The 24713-nt window shown below is 47.4% G+C and overlaps 1 protein-coding gene across 1 annotated transcript in view; it reads right to left on the reverse strand.

Moving 5' to 3' along the window:
* Positions 1-5660: 5660 nt before the first annotated feature.
* LOC129711814 (equilibrative nucleobase transporter 1-like) overlaps positions 5661-24713 on the reverse strand; it is a 47018-nt gene continuing 27965 nt past the window's right edge. Inside the window, exons 7-11 of the mRNA XM_055659748.1 lie at positions 22294-22467; positions 19411-19530; positions 14575-14767; positions 11468-11591; positions 5661-7659 (exon numbers count right to left, since the gene is read on the reverse strand). Of these exons, the coding sequence (XP_055515723.1) occupies positions 7549-7659; positions 11468-11591; positions 14575-14767; positions 19411-19530; positions 22294-22467 (722 nt within the window). The 3' untranslated portion in view covers positions 5661-7548. The remainder of the gene's footprint in view (positions 7660-11467; positions 11592-14574; positions 14768-19410; positions 19531-22293; positions 22468-24713) is intronic.

Raw genomic sequence — 24713 nt, forward strand, 5'->3', positions numbered from 1 at the left:
GAGGAAGGGATTAGTAGCTTTTGTGATTTGTTTTTGGATGGTTTTATGTCTTTCAAACAACTTTCCAATAAATATAATTTACCTAACTCACATTTTTTAGATATTTACAAATTAGACATTGTTTGAGGGCTACTCTACCCTTTTATCCGTTACCACATCAAACTGAAATCTTGGAAAAAAATTTACATTTGAACCCTTATCAGAAAGGCTTAATAACGACTATTTATGAGTTGATTTTGATATTACTAATAGATACATTTGATAAAATTAAGAATGACTGGGAAAGAGAACTCCAAATTTCTCTATCTATAGAGAAATGGGAGAGGATTCTTCAATTAATACTTCCACAATGTGTGCAAGACACGCTTTGATACAATTCAATCAATCAATCAATCAATCAACCAACCTTTATTGTCATCTTGCAAGCAAGTTGTACAGTGCAAAATGAAAAGACGTTTCCCAGGGAATAGCGGAGCATCGCACATGAAATTTAAAACTATTCACACATAATAACACTAAAAACAATCCAGTCCCTGATGGAACAGTATAAATAGTTAAAAGCAGGTAAAACACAAAGTTAAAATACAATAAACCAATCATAAAAATGTCCGGGGCAGCTGATTTGAGTGGCCAGTGCCAGTTATTAAAGTGTCCGTGCCAGCCGCAGAATCAAGTGACTGTGAGTACAGAGTGATTGTTTAGCAGCCTCACAGCCTGTGGTACGAAGCTGTTTAGCAGTCTTGTAGTCCGGGCTTTGATGCTTCGATATCTCTTGCCTGATGGCAGGAGATCCAGGTGTATGTGGAGGGGGTGCAGTTTGTCCTTAGCAATTCCCTGAGCCTTTTTCAGACAGCGGTTCTGGTGATTCAAGGTGGTTCACAGAGTTCATATGTCAAAAGATAAGTTAGCTCATTTTTATGGTCATATAAATCCTACCTGTGACAGATGTAACGCTGAAGTGGCCTCACTGACCCATATGTTTTGGTCCTGCCCAATTTTGGAAAAAATATTGGAAAAAAAATCTTTGATACTATTTCTGTAGTTTTAGGTATAGATTTACAACCTCATCCTATTACTGCAATTTTTGGGCTACCAATGTTAGATTCTATTCATTTGTCCCGTTCCGCCCATCGGCTGATTGCTTTTACCACATTAATTGCCAGAAGATCTATTTTATTTAAATGGAAAGACTCTAACCCTCCGACCAAACACTGTTGAAACGATATAATGTTTAAATTTAGGAAAAAATCAGGAGTGACATTGGTTGAACCCTTGGTTAAATTTGATAAGACTTGAGGAAAATGTATTCAACATTTTCACACAACATAAATTGTTCCCTCTCCAACCATTATAAAAATAATTTTACCTTTATACGGTGGGACGGACTTGATGACAAACAGGGACTTAAATTGTTGAAATTCTTTGCAGCCCAGATTCTGTTTTGCTTTTTTTTCCTCTAGTTTAGGGGGGTTGTGTTTTTCCCTTTTTTCTCTCTTTTTTTTCTTTTTATCTTTTTGTTTTTTTTATATATAAGTTTTCTTTTAAACATTTAACTATATTTACATAGAGACTGGGAGGTCTATATTCAACGTGAATTTTGACACTGGACTCATATTTAGGTTATACCTGTTATTAATGTAACCCTGATCCCTATGTATCAATACCATTGGTATGTTTATCATTATTCTTTTTTTTGTATTGTTTTTGTTTTTGGAAAAAAAGCTAATAAAAAGACTTTAAAAGAAGGACAATTAGCGAGATATCTTCAAAGACATGACTGAGTCGGTCAGTACTAAGAGGGTAAATACTGAATCGGTGCTGAGAGTGCATTTGTATAGATGACACGTTAAAGATCAGCATCGGGAGCCAGCACGAAGGCCAGTATTTAGCGGGTAGAAGGGTTTGAGGCCTTGGGGGTTTGAGGCCACACCAGTTCGAGTTCAAGTCCCAAACTGTACTGGGAACTCAGTGTTAAAGTAAATTGGCTGACATACTTTAAAAATGAACACTGAGCTGGTAAGACGCATCTGCTCTAAGTCTTGGACAGTGATAAAAATTCTTCGATTTAAATTCTGCAAAATTTGGGGTGTTCAAATTGAATGCTTCTGGTTGTTAGTTTCTGATCTTGTAAAATAGCTAATAACTCTGGAATTGTAATATGGCGACGCTTAGAATTGTATAATTTACCCTGCTGTTGTAATTGTAACTTGAATCGTGACTGTTTATTATGTGATCTAATGTAGTATAAAATAGTGTGATTTACCTTAGAATTGTATTGTAATTGAATGCTTATATTTTATATTGCAGTGTGGTTGTGTATCATAGTTCTTAACTATATTTTTTCTTGTTTGAGAGTAATTTTGCTTGCGTGCTACAACTTTATTTGCTTTTGTTTGAATCTAAGTGGTTTGCTGCTGCATTGTGTTTGCTTGTTCCTTTGAGAAGGTGGTCCCCACCTTGAGTCGAAGCGTTTTAATTTAACACTTTAAAATCTTGGGTGATCTCTGTGATTTCTGTGTGTGAGATTTGTGTGGAAGGCTCTTGGGTACCCATTTGAAAGGAGATAGTTTTGTGTGCGAGACTTGCTATATGTTAGGAATTTTCGCCTATGTTCTGCGAGAAACTTATCAGTGTGTTAGAAAACTTTTCCCATTGTTTTGTGAGTAGACCTGTTAAGTGCTAGGAATGTTGCCATTGCAGTGTGAATAGCCTGATCTATTGTCTCTATTGTAATTTCATAATGGGAAACCAAATCGATACGGTGACAGACCCCGAGAGCCCACATCAGGTTCTTTGCAGTAAGTTCCCCAAGGAGGCGGAAAGATTAAAACATTTTTCAGGAACATTGAACAAAAAGTGAGGTAGTGAGTTGTGGCCCGTGGGAGGGGTTGGAACCCTGGAGGACGTGAGATATATCAAGATGATGAAGGAAATAATAGACAATAGACAATAGGTGCAGGACTAGGCCATTCGGCCCTTCGAGCCAGCACTGCTATTCAATGTGATCATGGCTGATCATCCCCAATCAGTACCCCATTCCTGCTTTCTCCCCATATTCCCTGACTCAGCTATTTTTAAGAGCCCTATCTAGAAGAGCCCTATCTAGCTCTCCCTTGAAAGCATCCAGAGAACCTGCCTCCACCGCCCTCTGAGACAGAGAATTCCACAGACACACCACTCTGTGTGAAAAAGTGTTTCCTCATCTCCGTTCTAAATGGCTTACTCCTTAATCTTAAACTGTGGCCCCTGGTTCTGGACTCCCCCAACATCGGGAACATGTTTCCTGCCTCTAGTGTGTCCAAACCCTTAATAATATTATATGTTTCAATAAGATCCCCTCTCATCCTAAATTCCTTAGTATACAAGCCCAGCCGCTCCATTCTCTCAGCATATGACAGACCCGCCATCCCGGGAATTAACCTTGTAAACCTACGCTGCACTCCCTCAATAACAAGAATGTCTTTCCTCAAATTAGGGGAACAAAATTGCACACAATACTCCAGGTGTGGTCTCACTAGGGCCCTGTACAACTGCAGAAGGACCTCTTTGCTCCTATTGTTATGAAGGCCAACATGCCATTCGCATTTTTCGTTGCCTGCCATACCTGCAAGCTTACTTTCATTGACTGATGAACAAGGACCCCCAGATCCCATTGTACTTCCCATTTTCCCAACTTGACACTATTTAAATAATAATCTGCACATTTATTCACATTTATCCACATTAAACTGCATCTGCCATGCATCTGCCCACTCACCCAACCTGTCCAAGTAACCCTCTTTAAACATTACCCAATCCTCTTACTTCACACTACTCTCTGCTACATTGTACTTCTTCTATTTTATTTTTATACTGTCTCTGACTTCACTTGTCAGCCACGGTCGCCCCTTACTCCCCTTGGAATCTTTCTTCTTCTTTGGAATGAACTGATTCTGCACCTTCTGTATTATTCCCAGAAATACCTGCCAGTGTTGTTCCACTGTCATCCCTGCTGGGGTATCTATCCAATCAACTTTGGCCAGCTCCTCCCTCATGGCTCCATAGTCCCCTTTGTACAACTGTAATGCTGACACCTCCGATTTATCCTTCTCCCTCTCAATTTGTATGTTAAAACATACCATATTATGGTCACTACCTCCTAATGGCTCCTTAACCTCCAGTTCCCTTATCAAATCTGGTTCATTACACAACACTAAATCAATAATTGCCTTCTCCCTGATAGACTCCAGTACAAGCTGCTCTATGAATCCATCACGAAGGCACTCCACAAACTCCCTTTCTTGGGCTCCAGTACCAACGTGATTTTCCCACATCTCCCACAACAACCGTAGCATTACCTTTACTACATGCCAATTTTAACTATTGATTCAACTTGCACCCTATATCCAGGCTACTGTTTGGGAGCTGTAGATAAGTCCGATTAGAGTCTTTTTACCGTTACAATTCCTTAGTTCTATCCATACTGACTCCACATCTCCTGTTTCAATGCCACCCCTTGCAAGGGATTGAATTTAATTCCTCACCAACAGAGCTACCCCCACCCTCTCTGCCAACCTGTCTGTCTTTTCGATAGGAGGTATACCTATGAATATTCAGTTCCCAGCCCTGGCCCTCTTGCAGCCATGTCTCTGTAATTCCGACAACATCATACAGGTGCACAACCTTTTATCCGAAAGCCTTGGGACCAGACACTTTTCGTAATTCAGAATTTGTCGGTCTTCGGAATGGAAATTTTTTAGTGTAGATTTTAATGGCTGGCTAAATGGTAGAGTGCTCGGCTCATATCCGCAAGGTCGCGAGTTTGCGCCTTGATCCCGGCAGTTACTCGGTCGCGAGTTTGAGTCTTCAATGTAGTTTTTTTCTTGCAGAATAAATGTTTGTATGAAATGCAGTGTAGGAGAGGTGTACTGACTGTGTGGGCAGAACTTTGGAAGTGATTGCCCACCAGTCTAAAAAGCCGCTGTGTCTCCCTGTCCCTGGGATAGTAGGGGGCGATCAAACAGCACAATACCCCCCTCCCCCTCCAACTCCAGAGGAATCCTCTCCCCGATGGGCCGCTACGGCGACAAGTGGCAGTTTGCCCACAGCCCGAGCTGCGCCACCCCAAGAACAAGAAAGACGTACCTTGCACACCATCCGCTTCTGCCCCTACGTGTTCCCCTGGAGTTGGAGCGGGGCTGGGCTGGAGTTGCTGCTGGCTGTGGGTCTCTGGGATCTCCGTGCTTGCAGTGGGCCTGGGGGTCGCTGTCCCGTTGGTCCTGACGTCTCCGGCCACCCCCCTGGACTGGAGCTGAGACTGGGAACTGTACCGCCCTTGCCCCCTCCCTCTGCAACTGCAAACAACCCCACTCTCCTGCAAGGGCGGTACAGTTCCCGGAGGATAGCAGGTGGCCGGAGACGTCAGGACCAACAGGAACCCGCTCCCCGATGGGCCCCTACGACGCCCCGAGCTGCGCCCCGTCATCCGCAACCCAGGTTCCTCTGTAGTTGGAGCGGGGCTGGGCTGCTGTTGGCTGTGGGTCTCTGGGTTCTCCGTGCTTGCGGTGGGCCTGGTGGTCGACGTCCAATTGGTCCCGACGTCTCCGGTGACTGCACTGTATGCTGCCATCGCCGACGTGAAGACAGTTCAAAGCCCCCGCGCCGGTGCATTGAGCGGGGAGCTGGAGAGGGGAGGGATGGGGTCACACACATGGCCGGGAAGCAGAGGGGTGTAGGTGGGGTGAAATTGAAGGGAGCGACAATCTGCTGCTGCCTGCACGCTGAGTTGAGAAGTTCCCACGCAAGACTCATGATACACTGTGTATCGTGAGTCTACCGTGGGAACGTTTTAACTCAGCGGGCAGGTAGCAGCATATTGTCAATTATTAACCCTCCCGCGCAATATACCCTCACCTTCTCTTTTATGAATGGGGATTTAGTTCCCCTTTCTTCGAGGACCGACCGGAGGTTCCACTGTCACCTCTGCGGGCCGCCCTCGGTGAGCGTTTTCAAGGACCTTTCTTCAAGGACCGAAAAAATGTCGCTATTCGGAGGTTTTCGTTATTTGGATCTTCGGATAAAAGGTTGTGCACCTGTACTTGTCAATTTCTAACTGAGCCTCAACCTCGTCCACTTTATTTCTTATACTTTGCGCATTCATATACAACTTTGACTTTGGTATTCACCTCCCCTCTCACACCGCTCACAATGAACTTTTCCTGTACTCACTTCCCCTTTAACTCCATCTGTATACTCCCAATTTGTCTATCCCTCCACCCCACTATTTAGTTTAAAATAAATAAACCCTTAGATACATTTCCTAAAGGAATGTGGATGTGCCTATAGAGAATATAAGGAACGAGAGACTAGTGGACTCCTGATGGAAAGGTGGCACTTGTGGAATTATAGTTCAGAGACTCGTTGGTTGGCTTTGGTTTGGATGGGAGAGACGAGGAATATCTGGAAGATTGGGGGAGTATCCATATTAACAGAGGGTTGCAGCCCCCACATTATGCCTCTTGTATCACCCCCACCTGCTGCACCTTATGTGCCTCACAGACTTCCTGTGCCTGCAGCACCACCCACACCCCATGCGGATAGTGATCTTGTAGCATCACCTGCTTCCCCTACAGCAGCACCAGCACAGTCCCTTGACCCCAACAGCCCCGACACTAACAGACGCTCGGTACAAGGAGTAAGACTAAGAAATTACCACCTGTATTCCCGTCCCGAGAGAAAGAACAAGTGCCAGAACCAGTTTACGAACCACCCAAACCAAGGCGAATAAGTGCCACCCAGACAGAGAAGCCTTTTAGAAATTATCGCCTTTCCCCTAGAGATGAGAGTGAGTCATTGGAGGGTGATCAGCCAGAGCCCGGACTTGAACCCGGTCGAACATCTCTGGACCTGAAAATAGCTGTGCATGGATCTCCCCATCCAACCTGACAGAGCTTGAGAGAATCTGCAGAGAAGAATGGGAGAAATTACCCAAATACAGGTGTGCCAAGCTTGTAGCGTCATACCCAAGAAGACTTGAGGCTGTAATCGCTGCCAAAGGTGCCTCAACAAAGTACTGAGTAAAGGGTCTTAATACTTATGTAAATACGATATTTCAGTTATTTATTTTTAATTACTTCGCACAAAATTTCCAAACACCTGTTTTCGCTTCTTCATTCTGGGGTATTGTGTGTAGATTAATCATTTAAGAAAATGAATTTAATCAATTTACAAATAAGGCTGTAACGTAACAAAATATAGAAAAAGTGAAGGGGTCTGAAAACCTTCTGAATGCACGGTATATCTTTCCGCACAGAATCCTCTCCAATAATGTACCCACCAGAGATGATAGATCTATAGTTCGCAAGCGTTTTCTTGCAGCATTTCTGGTCCCCGAAAATTTGCCAATCCATTCCCTCCACCGATGCCGCCTGACCCGCTGAGTTGTTTCGCATTTTGTGTTTCTTCAAGATTCCAGGGTCTTTTGGTTGCAAAATATTCCCACTGAATCGCTCCCGCAGCTCCCGACCCAGTCTTTCCCATCTTCCTCGATATCTCACTTTCTCTCTCGCCCTATCCCCGGTTTGACACTCCCCTCTGGTGCGTGGCCCGCTGGCAGTAGATGTAGACGTTGATTGGGTGGACAAAGGCCAAGGATACCAGAACGATAAGTGCGATGTTCATCTAAGTCAGAATGGAGTTAATGAAGAGAGAGACGGTCAGTCTAAGGGCAGAGCACAGCCAAGAGCCCACATCGTGTTACACCGCTGACACCTCTCAGCCTTAGCTTCGGAACAAAGAACATAGAAGTGAGCAGCACACAGACAGCACCGTCCATTTACTGGTTATGATGAGAAGCTAAATTGATCTCCTCTGCCAGCACATGATCCATTTCCGTCCATTCACTGTATCTCCACATGTATCTCCACTCTCTGTGCACAAAATGAAACCTACCCCACACATCTCCTTTAAACTTTGCCCCTCTCACCTTAACACTGCATCCTCCGCTTTATGCTGCAAATGCTTTGCGCAAACTGTTAACACCAAACATAGTTCTCGCATGGTTGAACATAACTATCACGTCCAGGGATTTGCCTGCTTTATTTCTGAAAGTCCTGTACAATCTGTCCCTATAACTCCATCAGGTGGATGCCTCCAAATTAGCACCACTCCTTCTCCTGGTGAACAAACATTTCCCCATGTCCCCCAGGTTAGTGTCTTCGTCACCCAATAGGTTCTTCAAACACATTATTATCATCATGAGCTAGACCCATTTGCTTGCAATTAGCCCACATCTTCATCAACCTTGCCCCTCGGTACACCTGTCCAAAGTCCTAATTGTGTCGGCTCCTATAAATTCTGCTGGCAGCTCATTCCAGATACGGACAACACCAAGTGTAAATATCGCCTGAGTGAAGCCCCCATTCAATCTGCCCCTCTCACTATAAACCTATGCTCCCCACCCTAGGGAAAACAGATTGTGATCGTTCACTTTATCTGTGTCTCTCATGATCTTGCACACCTTTGAATCTTGATCATCTATCGTCTCCTATAGTCCAAAGACAAAAGTCCCAACCTGCCATAGCTCCATGTAACTAAAGCCCACCGGCCGTGCTTCCTCTGTTTCTCGCCTTCGATCTTTCTGATCCCTCCATCCTCCGACATCGGCACAGAAATCCGATTTCTGGTATCCGGTAGGCGGCGCGGCTCTGGCCAGCAGCGGCCTCTGCAGCCTGTCCGCGTTTTTATTATTTTTTGTCTGTGTTTTTATGTAGTTTTGTTATTTTATGTTGGGGTGTGTGTGTGGGGGGGGGGGGGGTGGGGTGGGGGGGGAAACTTTTTGAATCTCTCCCTGCACTGGAGACCCGACCTTTTCTCGTCGGGTCTCAGGTGTCGTTGAGGCCGCAACGAGGAGCGGCCTCCAACGGGAAGAAGCCGGGGACTCTGGTGCCGACTCACCGTTGCCGTCGCGGAGCTGGCCGAGTCCGGAGCGGGTGGAGCGGTGGAGGAGCGCTGCTGCTGCTACCGGAGAGTCGGAGGCTCCAACGACAGGTCTGTGGACGACGGCACCGGGAGCCCGCGGCTCCCTGGAGGGAGACCGCTTTTCGGGGCTCCTGCAACGGCGAATTCTCCCGCCCGAGTTGCGGGGTTGAAGAGCTCCTGGAGCGGGGCCTACATCACTGCCCCGCGCGGCTGGAATGGCCGCGGACTCTGCGAGCGCACACCGGGGGCTCCAACACCAAGACCCGGTGTGCGACCTCGTACAACCCGGCGTGGCTTTAATGGCCGCGGGACAATCGCCATCGCCAGCCGGGGGCTATGACTTTGACTCTGACATCGGGGGGGGGAAGAGTGCAGTGGAGAGATAAGTTTATTTGGCCTTCCATCACAGCTATGTGATGGATGTTTATGTAAAATGTAATTATGTTGTGTCTGGGGTCTATTTGTGTGTAATGTATGGCTGCAGAAATGGCATTTCGTTTGGACCTCCAGGGGTCCAAATGACAATTAAATTGACTCTGACTCTGATTCTGACTCTGACTCTGACTCTGACTCTGACTCTGACTCTGACTCTGACTCTGAAATCCGTGCCTCCCAATATATTTGGGGTAAACATTCCTATGGTTTGGTCTACATTTGTCTAGCCATTGATCCATCCCCACTCTCAGGAGAACGACGTTAGATAATCGGGTATGTCCACAGACACGTCCAGTCATTTCTTAGCCACCTTTTCAAAGCCTTCACGCCATCGGTAAAATGCGGTGCCACACAATTGGCTGTAGTTTAAGGTGTTTAGTATTGTATTTCCATCCATCGCTTTGTACCATTGTTAGTTGACTAGGTCACAGGGGCGTCAAAGACCTGTACAGAGCAGGAACACCTTGTCGACCAAATTGGCATTCTGCGCTTGTTCCATTTATCTGCATTTGGCCCATATTGACTTAAAACTATCCTATCCAAATTTCTGTTCATCAAACCTTGTTATCCATATTTCTGAGCAAATTTGTTTCGAAAGTAATTGCATCCGCTTCTATAGCTTTCTCTAACAGCTCATTCCAGATACGGATTACCCACCAAGTGTGAAAAGGTGCCACGTATGAAGAACGTCTCAAATACCCCCCCTCCCTCCCTCCCGCACCTCTCTTATTTTAAGGCTATTCCCTCAATCCTGGAAGAAAGGTCATTGAGCGGTTGCATTTTCAATGCCCCTTGTGTTCATGTACACCTCGATATGTTCAACTCACTGTCTCCTGCGCCCCAAAGAAAATGAGAAAAACAATAGCAGCCTATCTAATCTCTCCCTACAACTCAAGCCCGCAAAACCAGGAAGTACGTATCATGGCGAATCTGTTCTGAACCGTTTGCGGCTTAATGGCAACCTTCATGTCACTGGGCGAACTAAACTTTACGCAGTGGTGCTCTGCTGCATCAACATGTCCCAACTCGTGTAATCACTACCCTTCCCAATAAAGGAAAGAATGGTAAACGCCTTCTTAACCACACTGTTTATCTTACGCGCCACGTTCAGCCAACATAATCAACTGCTTCCTTCTTCCCCCGGCTGCTGTTCTACAGAAAGTACAGACCTTTGAAAGCGCACCCAGTAGACTAACAAATCACCTCTGTTATCAGGGTTTGGAACAGTCTGTCATCATCTATTGTACTGTCCGGGTCACCTCTAGCTCTTTGTGGACATCGTCGATGGAACTGCTGGGCTACATTAAGCGAGTTCGGTATTCCGACTGCACATGCCCAGGTCATGGGTCACTCGCGATAAACATTCTTTGCGGCTGTGCTGCTGCATGGGCGTAAACTTGCATTTCGTCCATGGTCGGGATTGGGCCCGTGCCTCTGGCGCTGCAGGCATCATTGAGTTGCTGCTGGGACATCCCCGTCCCCTCCCGGGTGTCCCGTCCCTGTCCGGGGTGGCCTTGGCCTGGCTCTGGCTCGGCTCTGCCTGTCCTGTCGGGTTGACCGGCGGCCACGGACTGGTGGGGCACCGGCCGTGTGGTGGCGACCCGGGCTTGCAGCCTGCGCGGTGAGAAAATGCTAGCTTCACTGCTCCAGGCCGATATCCCGTCAGTCCAGGGCTGTGGATTAACCCAGAGGGACAGGCAGAGTTGAGCAGCAGTTGGCGTTTCTTTTCGGAATACCAAACTGGCTTAAAGGATTATCTGCAATCTGCCGTCTTTGAGTTTGACGTGATTGTATTTGTGTCTGCCTGTTCTTTTTGGATTGCATGCAAAACAACATTTTTCACTGGACCAAGTTAGAATGGATAATAATAAATCTAAACCAAAAATACAATTTGAAACTGACTCGCCACTTTCAGGTAACCGTGCTCCTGCACGCCAGACTTCCTTGTTCTGCAACTCTCTCCAGGGTTCTACCATTTACAGTGTCAGCCCTGCCCTGCTTTAATATCCAAAATTGCACCACCCCTCGCACCAGTCAGGGTCCAATTCCAAGCTCACAGTCCTCCGGTACTTACGTACAATGGATCGTCCTGCAAGGGACCATTAACGATGATGAAGAGAGGATATTGCAGCAGGGAAACGATGGCCGCCACCGCCAGTGTTGTCCCGTAGAGTTTCCCAAAGTGGCATGGAGGGAACCTAGCGAGAGGAAAGGGAGGAGTCCGCATGATTGTGCGCAATGGATATCACCATAACAGGCCAATCGCACTAACCATGTGGTTGTTTCTGGCCCATGTGACATGTGTGTCACCCCATGTGATCACAGAACACGCAACATAGGAAAGTACAGCCCCGGTACAGGCACTTCCACCCACGAAGTTTGTGTCGAACATAATGCCATGATAACTATTTATAAAATGCATTTAAAGTATTGTGTACAGTTCAGTTTACCTCATGAAAAGAAGGGTGTAGAGGCTTTGGGAAGGACACAGAGAAAGGAGGGGGGTATTCGGGGGGTATTCGGTACAAGGAGAGTTTGGACAAACTTATACTGTTTCATCTGGAATGCCAGACATTTAGAGAAAACCTGATGGAAATGTATACAATTATCAGAGATATAGACAGGCTAGACAAGCAGAAACATTTTCCTGGGATGGAACTATCAAATACTAGAGGACAGCTTTAAGGTAAAATTGGCAAAACAGGGGCCGCGTGGGGCAGGTTATATATCTGTATATCTGTAGGCAGGTATTTTATACAGAATGTGGAAAGTGCCTGGAAGGAGCTGCCGGGAGTGGTGGAGACATATACAATCGTGACATGTCCCAGGATTTTGAATAGGCACGTGGATATGAAAGCAATGACTGCTCATGGATCGTGCTCATGGATATGTTGGGCTTCGCTTTATGTGCAGCACAGAAATTGTGGGCTGAAGGACTATTCTATGTTCTAGATTTTACTATAGATGTTATAAACTGCTCTCATGTGCCTTCAAGTAATCCATACCTCTCAATTTCCTGTAGATACATGTACCTTATCTAAAAGCCTCTTAAACGCCACCATCGTAACTGCAACTTTTACCACAGCAGCGGCCGATTCCGTGATCACCGCACCATTTGTGTAAAAAATATCTTGGCCCGCACATCTTCTTTAAACTGTGTCCCTCTCACTTACAGCGATACTTCCATATCTTTGACATTTCCGCCTTGGGAAAAGGCTCTGACTCTACCCCACCCATGCCGCTCATAACTTCATATACTTCTATCAGATCTCCCCTCAATCTCCGGCATTCCAGAGAACAGTCCATGTATTTCCAAATCCTCATTGTAGCTATGGGTATCGGATCCAAGAAGCAACCCTAGTGGAGCACGTTCTGCGCCCTCTCCACACCCTTCTGGTCCCGTAGTCGGGATTGAACCAGGGTCTCTGGCGCTGTAATGCAGCAACTCTACCGCTGCACCACCATGCCATCGGTAGCGCGTTCCAGACACCTGCCGCACAGAGAGTGGCACTCCTTCAAAAGTGCAGCCAGCATCATCAAGGGATCAAACACACGTCACTCCTGCAATCAGGGAGAATGTACAGGTGTCTGATAAACTGTGAGCTCCAGGTTCAAGAACACCAGCCTCAAATGTGAACATCTTTGGCATGCCTTTGGATGCACCAAGGACTATGAATGTTCTGCATTTGTATTGTGGTTATTAATTTAGTGAATTTATCTTAATTATCATCCTATTGAAAACTACGAATACCAACTAAACTTGGACAAACGAACTGTTGTTTTGCAATGGGGATGTCAGGCTTTCGTCTTGATTGGATTAAATGTTGTTTTTTTTATTTACTAAAATTGTGTTTGTATTATTATGTTCAGTTTTGTTTGGTTCTGTTTCGTTTAGTTTAGTTTAGATTTGGATAGGATCCAATGAGAGATAGCTGAATGGATAGAAATGTTGCTTCATGGAAGGAAGCAGAGATTGATGGTGGAAGGTTGCTTCTCTGACTGGAGGACTGTGACTGGTGGAGTGCTTCAGGGTTCGGTGATGGGCCCATTACTGTTTGTCATCTACATCAATGATTTGGATGAGAAAATATATGGAAATATTAGCAAGTTTGCTGATGATACAAAATCGGGTGGTTTTGCAGATAGTGAAGAGGTGTGAAACATAGCAGCAGAATATCGATCGATTGGCCAAGTGGGCTGAGGAACGGTTGATTGAATTTAATACAGAGAAATGTGACGTGTTGCATTTATGGAAGTCTAACATGGGCAGGACCGACACAGTGAATGGTCGTGTTTTGGGGAATGTCGGAGAGTAGCGAGATCTAGGAGTGCAGATGCATGGTTCCTTGAAGATGGAATTGCAGGTAGATAAAGTGATCATAAAGGTTTTTGGCACATTGTCCTCCATCAGTCAGAGCACTGAGTATAAACTTTGGGAAGTCATGTTGCAGTTGTATAAAATGGTGGTGAGGCCGCATTTAGAGTATCTTGATCCGTTCTGGGCGCCATGCTATAGGAATGACGTTGTCGAGCTGGAAATGATACAGAGACGATTTACGGGGATGTTGCCAGGACAAGATGGTTTGAGCATATCGAGAAATTGAGTCGGTGGGGACTCTCTTCCTTGGAGCGCAGGAGGATGAGGGGTGACCTCATGGAGGTGTATAAAATCATGAGAGGAATAGATCTGGTATATGCACAGAGTCTCTTGCACAGAGTAGGTGAATCCAGGACCAGAGGACATGGAGTCGGTGAGTGAAACAATGTGAAAACAAGCCCTTAGTTCCAACTTGCCCACACTGGCCAACCAACATCGGTTTATGGTGAATGAGAAAAATTTATTAATTATCTGATGGGAACCTTTTTCACACAGGTGGGTGTATGGAACAAGCTGCCAGAGGAGGTAGTTGAGGCTGGGACTATACCAACGTTTAAGAAACAGTTAGACAGGTAGATGGATTGATCAGGTTTAGAAGGATATGGATCAAACGCGGGCAGGTAGGACCAGTGTAGCTGGGGCATATTGGCCGTTGTGGGCGAGTTGGGACGAAGGGCCTGATTCTACGTTCTATCATTCTATCTGGGCTGTTGCAAGGTAGAATAGTTTTTTTTTCTGTTTGGATGCACATGAGAATTAAACACTCTTAACCCTCGATACTAATCCGGGCGGACACAACTTACGTAATGGTGATGAACGCGCTGAGCCCCCCGAACAGGAAGGATCGCGTGATCATGAACAGAACGAACGTCAGGTATTGAACCTCCGGCACCGGGATGGCGGCGGTGAGAGAGAACAAGGCCGAGAGGATAACGGTGAGGGCGAGAGAGAGGACCGTCGCCTGCATGTCGGCCAGTCTCTGTGACGCTACCGAGCCTGAGTGGAGCACAGAGGAAAGAAGCATGAGAGGATGGTGATCGTGGGGGTAGAGTGAGGGGAGGGGGGTGGGGAATGGGAGTATTCGGAGTGGAGAGTGAAGGTCGGGGTGGAGGTGGGGGTGGGGGGTGGAGGTGATTAGATACAAAGTTTAAAATTAAGCACTGGACACTAATTCACTACGACCTCCAGGCATAGACACAGACAACTGGTGAAGGAGGAGGCCATTTGGCCCTTCAAGCCAGCACCGCCATTCATTGTGATCATGGCTGATTGTCCCCAATCAATAACCCGTGCCTGCCTTCATCCCACCAGCCCCTAGAGCTCTATCTAACTCTCTCTTAAATCCACCCAGTGATTTGGCCTCCACTGCCCTCTGTGGCAGGGAATTCCACAAATTCACAACTCTCTGGGTGAAAATGTTTTTTCTCACCTCAGTCTTAAATGGCCTCCCCTTTATTCTAAGACTGTGACCCTTGGTTCTGGACTCGCACAACATTGGGAACATTTTTCCTGCATCTAGCTTGTCCAGTCCTTTTATAATTGTATATGTTTCTATAAGATACCCCCTCATCCTTCTAAACTCCAATGAATACAAGCCTAGTCTTTTCAATCTTTCCTCATGTGACAGTCCCGCCATCCCAGGGATCAATCTCGCGAACCTACGCTGCACTGCCTCAATCACAAGGATGTCCTTCCTCAAATTAGGAGATCAAAACTGTACACAATACTCCAGATGTGGTCTCACCAGAGCCCTATACAACTGCAGAAGAACCTATACTATCCTCTTGTTTTGAAGACCAACATTCCATTAGCTTTCTTCACTGCCTGCTGTATCTGCATGCCAACTTTCAGTGACTGGTGTACAAGGGCACCCAGGTCTAGCTGCACCTCCCCCTTACCTAACCTAACCCCATTGAGATAATAATCTGCCCCCTTGTATTTGCCTCCAAAGTGGATAACCACACATTTATCTATATTATACTGCATCTGCCACGCATCTGCCCACTCACTCAACCTGTCCAGGTCACCCCGCAACCTCCTAACATCCTCTTCACAGTTCACACTGCAACCCAGCTTTGTGTCATCCGCAAACTTGCTCGGCCATCCGGTTTCAAGAGCACCGTCTTCCCCACAACGAGCAGTCTCTTGAATCACCCTGCGCAACCCTCACCATAACCGTAACTCAAACACAATCGACTGTGGACTTTGTAATAGGGTAATTGTGGCCTGATGTCTGAGTGTGGCAGATCATAGTGAACAATACATCATCTCTTCGTGTATCTTACAGCCCAACAGTATGAACCATGTAATCTCCAATTTAAATTAATTAACCTCATATCCTCCCTCTCCTCCCTGTGCTTTGCCAACTCAACTCAGTGCGCTTCCCTTTCTCCCTCTGTCTCCAGAAGAGTCCCAAACTGAAACGTCGCCTATCCATTCTCTGCAGTTAGATAGAACGCTTAAAGCTATCATGGGATATGGGTAGGAGGCATGGACGCGGGGTACTGATTATGGATGATCAGCCATGATCATAGTGAATGGCGGCGCTGGCTCGAAGTGCCGAATGTCCTGCTCCTGCACCCATTGTCTATTGCACAGATGCCTCCTGACCCGCCGAGTTCCTCCACCTCTTATGCTTGAATCAGGATTACAGCATCTGCAGTTCCTCGTTTCTACAACTGTCTCACCCTCGTCCAATGCTTCCCTTCGTGGAGTCATTCATCATGGAAGCGGTCCCTTCGGCCCATCTTGCTGGTGCCGACCGAGATGCCCCAACAACAATAGTTCCATCTATCCGCGTTTGTCCCATATCCCTTTAAATATTTCCTCCGGAAGTAAACTGTCCAAATGTGCTTTAAATGTTCAAGTTCAAGAGAGTTTATTGTCATGTGTCCCTGAAAGGACAATGAAATTCTTGCTTTGCTTCAGCACAACAGAACATAGTAGGCATTTACTACAAAACAGATCAGTGTGTCCATATACCATAATATAAATATATACACACATGAATAAATAAACTGATAAACTGCAAATAACAGATAATGTGTTATTAATAATCAGAGTTTTGTCCGAGCCAGGTTTAATAGCCTGATGGCTGTGGGGAAGCAGCTATTCCTGAACCTGGTTGTTGCAGTCTTCAGCCTCCTGTACCTTCTACCTGAAGGTAGCAGGGAGATGAGTGTGTGGCCAGGATGGTGTGGGTCTTTGATGATGCTGCCAGCCTTTTTGAGGCAGCGACTGCGATAAATACCCTCGGTGGAAGGAAGGTCAGAGCCGATGATGGACTGGGCAGTGTTTACTACTTTTTGTAGACTTTTCCTCTCCAGGGCACTCAAGTTGCTGAACCAAGCCACGATGCAACCGGTCAGCATGCTCTCTACTGTGTACCTGTTGAAGTTAGAGAGAGTTTAAGAAGGAACTGCAGATGCTGGAAAATCGAAGGTACACAAAAAAGCTGGAGAAACTCAGCAGGTGCAGCAGCATCTATGGAGCGAAGGAAAAAGGCAACGTTTCCGGCCGAAACCCTTCTTCAGACTGATCGGGGATGGGGGGCGGGGAGAAGAAAGGAAAAAAGAGAGGAGCCCGAAGGCTGGGGGATGGGAGGAGACAGCAGGAGGGCTGAGAGTTCTCCTTGACATACCAACTCTCCGTAATCTTCTCAGGAAGTAGAGGCGTTGATGAGCTTTCTTGATAATTGCATTAGTGTTCTCGAACCAGGAAAGATCTTCAGAGATGTGCACACCCAAGAATTTGAAGCTCTTGCCCCTTTCAACCATGGATATAAATGGGGCTGTGGGTCCCCATCCTACTCCTTCCAACGTCCACAATCAGTTCCTTGGTTTTGCTGGTGTTGAGGGCCAGGTTATTGCGCTGGCACCATATGGACAGTTGCTCGATCTCTCTTCTGGACTCTGACTCATCCCCATCAGTGATACGTCCCACAACAGTGGTGTTGTCAGCGAACTTGATGATGGAGTTCGCACTGTGACTGGCTACGCAGTCAGGAGTATAGAGTGAGTACAGCAGGGGGCTGAGCACGCAGCCTTGAGGTGCTCCCGTGTTGATCGTTATCGAGGCTGACACATTTCCACCAATACAAACAGTCTGTGAATGAGGAAGTCGAGGATCCAATTGCAGAGGGATGCGCAGAGACCCAGTTCTGCGAGTTTGGTTACCAGCTTGGAGGGGATGATTGTGTTAAATGCCGAGCTGTAATCGATGAATAACAACCTGACATATGAGTTTTTGTTGTCCAAGTGGTCCAGAGCGGAGTGGAGGGCCAGCGAGATCGCATCCACCGTTGATCTGTTGTGGCGGTAAGCGAACTGCAGTGGGTCCAGGTTTTTGTCGAGGTAGGAGTTGATTTACTCCATGATCAACCTCTCAAAGCATTTCATCACCACTGGCGTTAGTGCCACTGGTCGATAGTCGTTGAGGCACGACACCTTACTCTTCTTGGGCACTGGTATAATTGATGCCCTTTTAAAGCAGGTGGGGACCTCAGAAGTGAGAGGTTGAAAATGTCCGTAAAAACTCCAGCCAGTTGGTCCGCACAGGTTTTTAGAACACGACCGGGTATACCATCAGGTCCAGGCGCTTTTCGGGGGTTCACCCCTCTGAAGGATTTCCTGACGTCGGCCTCTGTGACTGAGACTGAAATACCATCACAGCGAATGTGGGCTCGGGAAGGCACATCAGTATTCTCCCTATCAAAGCGTGCGTAAAACACATTGAGCTCATCAGAGAGTGATGTTTCGCCGAATTCGAGCTGCCTCCTGGTTTTGCCTTGTAGGAGGTGATTGCATTGCCACAGCTGCCGAAAATCTGTCTCATCCTCCAGTTTGGAGCAGAAGTCCCTTTTGGCCTTTTTGATGGCCTTACCAAGGTCGTATCTAACGTACGTCTCAACCACCTCCTATGTAGCTTGTTGCATAGACCCAAACCCTCTGTGCCAAGAATTTATCCCTCGGGTTCCTACTTTTGTCTATTTATTTCTGTGTTGTTGCTTTAATATCAGTAAGAATGTCCATGTCGCCTCCCCGGTATATATAACAATGAAACACTCTACCCAGTGCAGCTTCCCCGTATTCCAGATAATGAGTGTGAGAATATGAGTGCGTTTAGGGCAGTGTTTAGATGCGTTTGGCCCACCAAGTCCACGAAGACAACCGATCATCTGTTCACGCCAGTTCCATGTCACCCACATTTCTAATCCACTCCCTACCTACTATGGATATTTACAGAGGTAATTTAACCAACACTCACGTCTTTGTGATGTTGGATAAAACCTGAGCATCCAGAGCAAACCCACGTCATCATGAAGAGTGGTCAAACTCCACAATGACAGCGCTCGAGGATAGGATCGAAGTCGAGTATCTGATGCTGTGAGGTAACGGCTCAACCAACTGTGCCACCATGTGCGGGACACTAAATGGTGGGAGAACATGGGAGGGTGTGGGAACCGGACATGACAGAGAGCGTGAACGTGGGGCTGTGGGAGCCGGTAGGGGCTGGTGTGAGAAACGGGAATGTGAGAGAGAGAGGGTGTGAGTGAGAGTCCGTTAGCGGGAGTGACAAGACAAAGTGTGGAAGAGTTATAGACGGGGGGCAACGGTGAAAGAATGACCAGGCAGTATTACCTGAGGCTGCATTCAAACCCCGTCCCATCAATTTGTGCCTGTCCAGTATTAGTCCGTTCCAAGGAGCGCACAGAATGGTAAACAGCTGCGTGAACGCAAAGGCGTTTGTAAACCTGCTGACTGAAAATGTCAGACGTTAGTGAGACATGTTGCCGCGGGGGGGGGGGGCGGGGGGAGGAATAGAGGGGGGAGAGAGAGAGAGAGAATGAGAGAGACGGGGGAGAGAGAGGGACAGAAAGAGGAGAACGAGAAGGAGGGAGGGAGGGTGAGAAGAGGGAGGGAGAGAGGGAAAAAGAGGGAGGGAGAGGGTGACAGGGAGATGGAGAGAGAGAAAGGGAGAGAGGGAGAGTGAGGGAGAGGGGAGGAGAGAGGAAGAGAGGGAGGGTGAAGGAGAGAGGGGTGGAAAGGTGGGGAGAGGGGAGGAGACATTGAGAGGTAGAGAGGTAGAGGGAGCGATTGAGAGATAGAGAGGTAGCGAGAGAGGGTGAGAGGGAAGGAGCGAGAAATGAGGGAGAGAGGTAGAGGGTGGGAGAGAAGGAGGGAGAGAGAGAGAGGGAGAGAGACTAACAGGGAGGGAGAGCAGGAGAGAGGGAGGGAGGAGGAGGGGAGGAAGAGAGATTGGGAGAGAGAGAGAGAGAGAGAGACGAATAGTGAGAGGGAGAGAGAGAGAGAGAAGGGAGAGAGAGGGAATGGGGATTGAGAGGGGGAGAGAGAGAGGGAGACGGAGAGAGGGTAGAGGTAGTGGGAGAGGGAGAGGGAGAGAGGGGAGGGAGGAAGAGGGGGAGACGGAGTGTTCACCCGACGTCGGAGTTCCATCTTCCCGGCAGGAGGACCTATAACATTGGGCCGCCGTTGCGGCAACTGGCTGAGGAGGCCTCAAATAGGCCCCACCCTCAGGTGGACTAGGAGGAGATGGAGGACTTGACTTTTTGGTGCCTTCCCTCACAGTGGAAAGTGTTGATTCTGCTGTTGGGGGGACGTTCATATTGAATTCTATAGGAAGGTTTCACGGCAGTCGGGTCACGACCCATGCCCCGTACTGTTGCCACGTTACGCCAACTGGAGAACACGCGATGAACTACAGGTAAGCACTGACCATTGTTCCCAGCGTAGCGGGCCCGTTAAAACCCACCGAAATGGTCAATTTTTGCGCTGTAAATAATTATGGAAATCGGGATAAGCGTGAGAGACATGTAGCCTACTTCAGAATTCCAAAAGTGAGGAGAAATGACGGTAGATAGAAGCGAGAGCTGAAGGGACAACAACAGCCAAAGTGCTTGGTGAACATTGGCCATTTGTTCACTGCATTTCATCAACAGCAAGGCATTATTTGTTTTTTTTCGTGATTCCTTTGGCATCTAAAAAGTTTCAGAAGTGATAAATCTGGCTGTAAAATATTAAAATCGCCCATGGTCACTAGTGGGTTTTTACATAAAAAAGAAAATGCCTCTGAAGCAAAATATATCATTAAAAAAATCGCAAACCATACGTGGGTTTTGAATTACATTTTACTCAGATGCAAGCCAAGGAATGGCATAATTGTTAGCTGTTAATTGGACATAATCAACCTCAGCAAATTGACAATATCCTATTGAAAAGGAGTGGGTGTTTAAGCTGTCAGGCCATTTTATTATTTCCCAAAATATACATGTAAATAGCATAATGAAAGAATTACTTTTCCACACACCACTCGTAAGTCCGGAGATTTTTTAAATGATAAATTTAGCTTCAGAATTGTTTTCTTTTTGCATGTTAAAAACCCACTTCAGAACCATAGGAGACTTTTAAATTTTACAGCCAGATTTATCACCTGAGACTTTTCAAATAGCAAAAGAATCAAGAAAAAACACAAATAATGCCTTACTGTTGATGAAATGCAGGGAGCAAACGCGATAATTCCCAAGATTTTCAATTTCGACATCTGCACGGCCAATGTTCGCCAAGCTCTTTAGCTGCTGTTGTCCCTTCAGTTCTTGCCTCTCTTTACCTTCATTTCGCTTCACTTTTGGAATTCTGAAGTTGGGTACATGTCTCTTACACTTACCCCAACTTCCACAATTTTTTACGGCGCAAAAATTCACCATTTTGGCTGTTTTTAACAGGTAGGAAAGTACGCGTTTCGTGTATTAACAACATATACCGGAAGCTGCGATGTCCTCCAGGTGGATTGAGCGGCTCCGTGCGTCAAGCCCTATGACCTGGTGACCTTACGTGCAACCCCCCCTATAGTGTATTGTGTCTTTTTTTCTTTTATATGGAAGTATGGTAATCTAATTTATTCTCTGTAAAGCACTTTGGCTTCAACGTGATTGGATTTAAAAGTGCTATATAAATAAAAATCACTTACTTACGGAGCAGGAGAGAGGCAGAGGGAAAGAAAGAGATAGAGAGAGAGAGAGGGAGAGAGGGGGATGAGGGAGGGAGAGGGAGAGGGGGAAGAGAGGGAGATGCTGATAATGAGAGAGAGGAGAGTAAGTGCGTGGATGGAGAGGAGTGTGGGAAACGAGGGAGATCAATGATCTTAGTTTCATTCGGTGAACAATTTTAGAATGGAAACATGCCCGTTTGCCGATTGAGTCCACACCCACCCTCGTTGATACCAGTTTTATGTTATCCTAATTTCCCATCCGTTCCTTAAACACAGAGGGGGGGGCAGTGTACAAAGGCAAATTAGCCTACAACCACCGCAAGTCCTTGGGATGTGCGAGGAAACCCACGCGGTCAGAGAATATGCATACTCTACAAACACAGAGACGGCATCCGAGGCCAGGATCGAACCCGGGTCTCCGGCTGCGCTGGTGTGCCGCATTGGTCGACGTGGACTCGCTGGGCAGTGGATCTGTGCCTCCCTCCCCCCCCCCCCCCCACACCCACCCCCTTCACCTTGTTCGGGATCAGCGTTCGTCATGAGGTTGAGCAGGGGGTTCAGAGTGCCGACGAAAAAGGATAATCGCAGCACAAGGAGCGAGGTCCAGAGCAGGCTGGTGAGGAATATGCGTGAGATAAGGCAGCTCCGGAAAGAGGGGATTTCCTCCACGTTCCCGTTGATATGTGGACCTGCAGCGGGACAGAGACAACCCACGTGAAAACGGGAGACAAGCGGCGCGGTGAAGAGCTCACGGCTCGGGCCTTTCACACGAACCTCTCTTGGCTGCATCGCACATATTCTCATTTCACAGCGAAATCAAAATAACTTTGACGTAAACTTAGATGCGTTTGTTTGAGTAGAAAGAAGGAACTTTAGATACTGGTTAAAACGCGAAGAGCCACAAAGAGCTGGAGTAACACAAGCAGTCGGGAGGCAACACTGGAGAACATGCTTCGGTGAGGTTTCAGATCGGGACCAGAGTAATGGATCGGTTTGTAAGTTTGCACACGCCGCCAAGGATGACCATCGCGGACTACGAGGAAGGCTGTCAATCTTTACAGCGGGAGATAGATCAGGTACAGAACCGGGCAGATGGCATTTACTCCGAGATAGTCTGAGGTGATGCACGTTGAGAACTCAAACGTATGGGGTAAATCAACAATTATTGCATGACAACCAAGAATAGGGTGGTGACGACTGGAGAGACAGTGGACAGCTCTGAAAGACGGCAACCGGGGCGGGGCGGGTTGGCAGCCCAAACCGCATCCTCTGAGAGGAGGAGACACAAATCACGCTACAGAAAATCACATGGAAAAATACCCCCAGGGGTGCCCGAGGGGGGGAGAATAAGCACCCCAATTTGACGGATCAAAGGTTAACGACTAATAGGCAATGGACAACTAACTATGAGTATCAAATGCAGATGTGGAAAGGCTTGCAAGAACATCCGAGGCCTGAAGATTCAACAGACCCGGACGAAGTGTTTGGAGGGACAGGAAGTGTCACATCGCATAGATATTTTACCTGGTGAGATGCAGGAGGAGCCGGGCCCAGAATCACCCCATAGAGCCTGAAGCCTTCAGGTGGCAAAACTAGTCTCTCAGAACAGACCTCCGTAGAAGGTTCAAGTCAAATGGCCTCAGGCCTGCAAGACGGCAGTCTGGCATCAGTTCGACGAGGACGTCGACAAGGTGCTAGAAGCAACTGCGAAGGGAGACATGGACCGAGGGCTGCGGGCGATGACGCCAATCATCATCAGCCTAGTTGTGGAAAGGTTTGGAGCAGTGGAGAAGAAGCCGTCCTGAACACCTTTTACCATGAACCAACGAGCAACAAAGATCCACAATATCCGGCAGGAGCTGAAGTCCCTCAAGAAGCAGTATAAAGCGGCCAGGGAAGAGCAACGCCCCACCCCCCCCCCCCCCCTTGGCTGAGCTGCGAACCATCCTGAGGAAGAATCTGATGACCCTTCGTAGAGCTGAGTGGCACCGAAGACGCCGGAAGGAAAGAGCCAGGAAGCGAGGAGCATCCTTCATAGCCTCTGAGAAGGAGATTGTCCGGCACATCCAGACGACCTACAGTGACCCCGTCAGGCAGCAGGAGCTGGGCCAGTGCAACATCCTGATAAAACCACCTCCACCTATCAGGGAGTTCGATAGTAGAGAGCCACTCCTGAAAGAGGTCCAGGACGTTGTGAAGAGAGCAAGAACTGGCTCAGCCATTGGCCCGAGCAGAGTCCCCTACAAGGTCTAGAAGAACTGTCCCTTGTTACTGAAACGGCTGTGGAAGATCCTGAAAGTCATCTGGAGGAGAGGAAAAGTGGCGCAGCAGTGGCGATTCGCTGAAGGAGTCTGGATCCCATAGGAGGAAGTTTCCAAGAAGATCGATCAGTTCGGGATCATCTCCTTGCTAAACGTTGAAGGCAAGATTTTCTTCAGCATAGTGGCGAGGCAACTGACCAACTTCGTCTCCTGCAATGGCTACATCGACAGCTCAGTGCAAAAGGGAGGCTTGTCTGTAGAGCCGGGATGTCTGGAGCACACGGGAGTGGTGACCCAGCTCATCAGAGAAGCCAGGGAGAACGAGGGTGACCTGACAGTGCTCTGGCATGACCTGGCCAACGCCTATGGCTCCATCCCGCACAAGTTGATCCAGACAGTTATGGCCAAGCATCATGTGATGGGCCAAGTGGCAGATCTCATCCTGGACTATTACAACCAGTTCAGCATGAGAGTCTCATCAGGGTCAGTAACATCAGAGTGGCACAGACTGGAGGTTGGGGTCATCACAGGCTGTACCATCTCTGTGATCCTTGTTGCCTTGGTGATGAACATGATCATCAAGTCTGCTGAGCCAGAGTGCCGGGGCCCTCGGACCAAGTCAGGAATGCGCCAACCACCAATCGGAGCCTTCATGGATGACCTGACTGTCACCA

Source organism: Leucoraja erinacea, chromosome 31, assembly GCF_028641065.1.
Source record: "Leucoraja erinacea ecotype New England chromosome 31, Leri_hhj_1, whole genome shotgun sequence".
Taxonomy (NCBI): Eukaryota; Metazoa; Chordata; class Chondrichthyes; order Rajiformes; family Rajidae; genus Leucoraja; species Leucoraja erinaceus.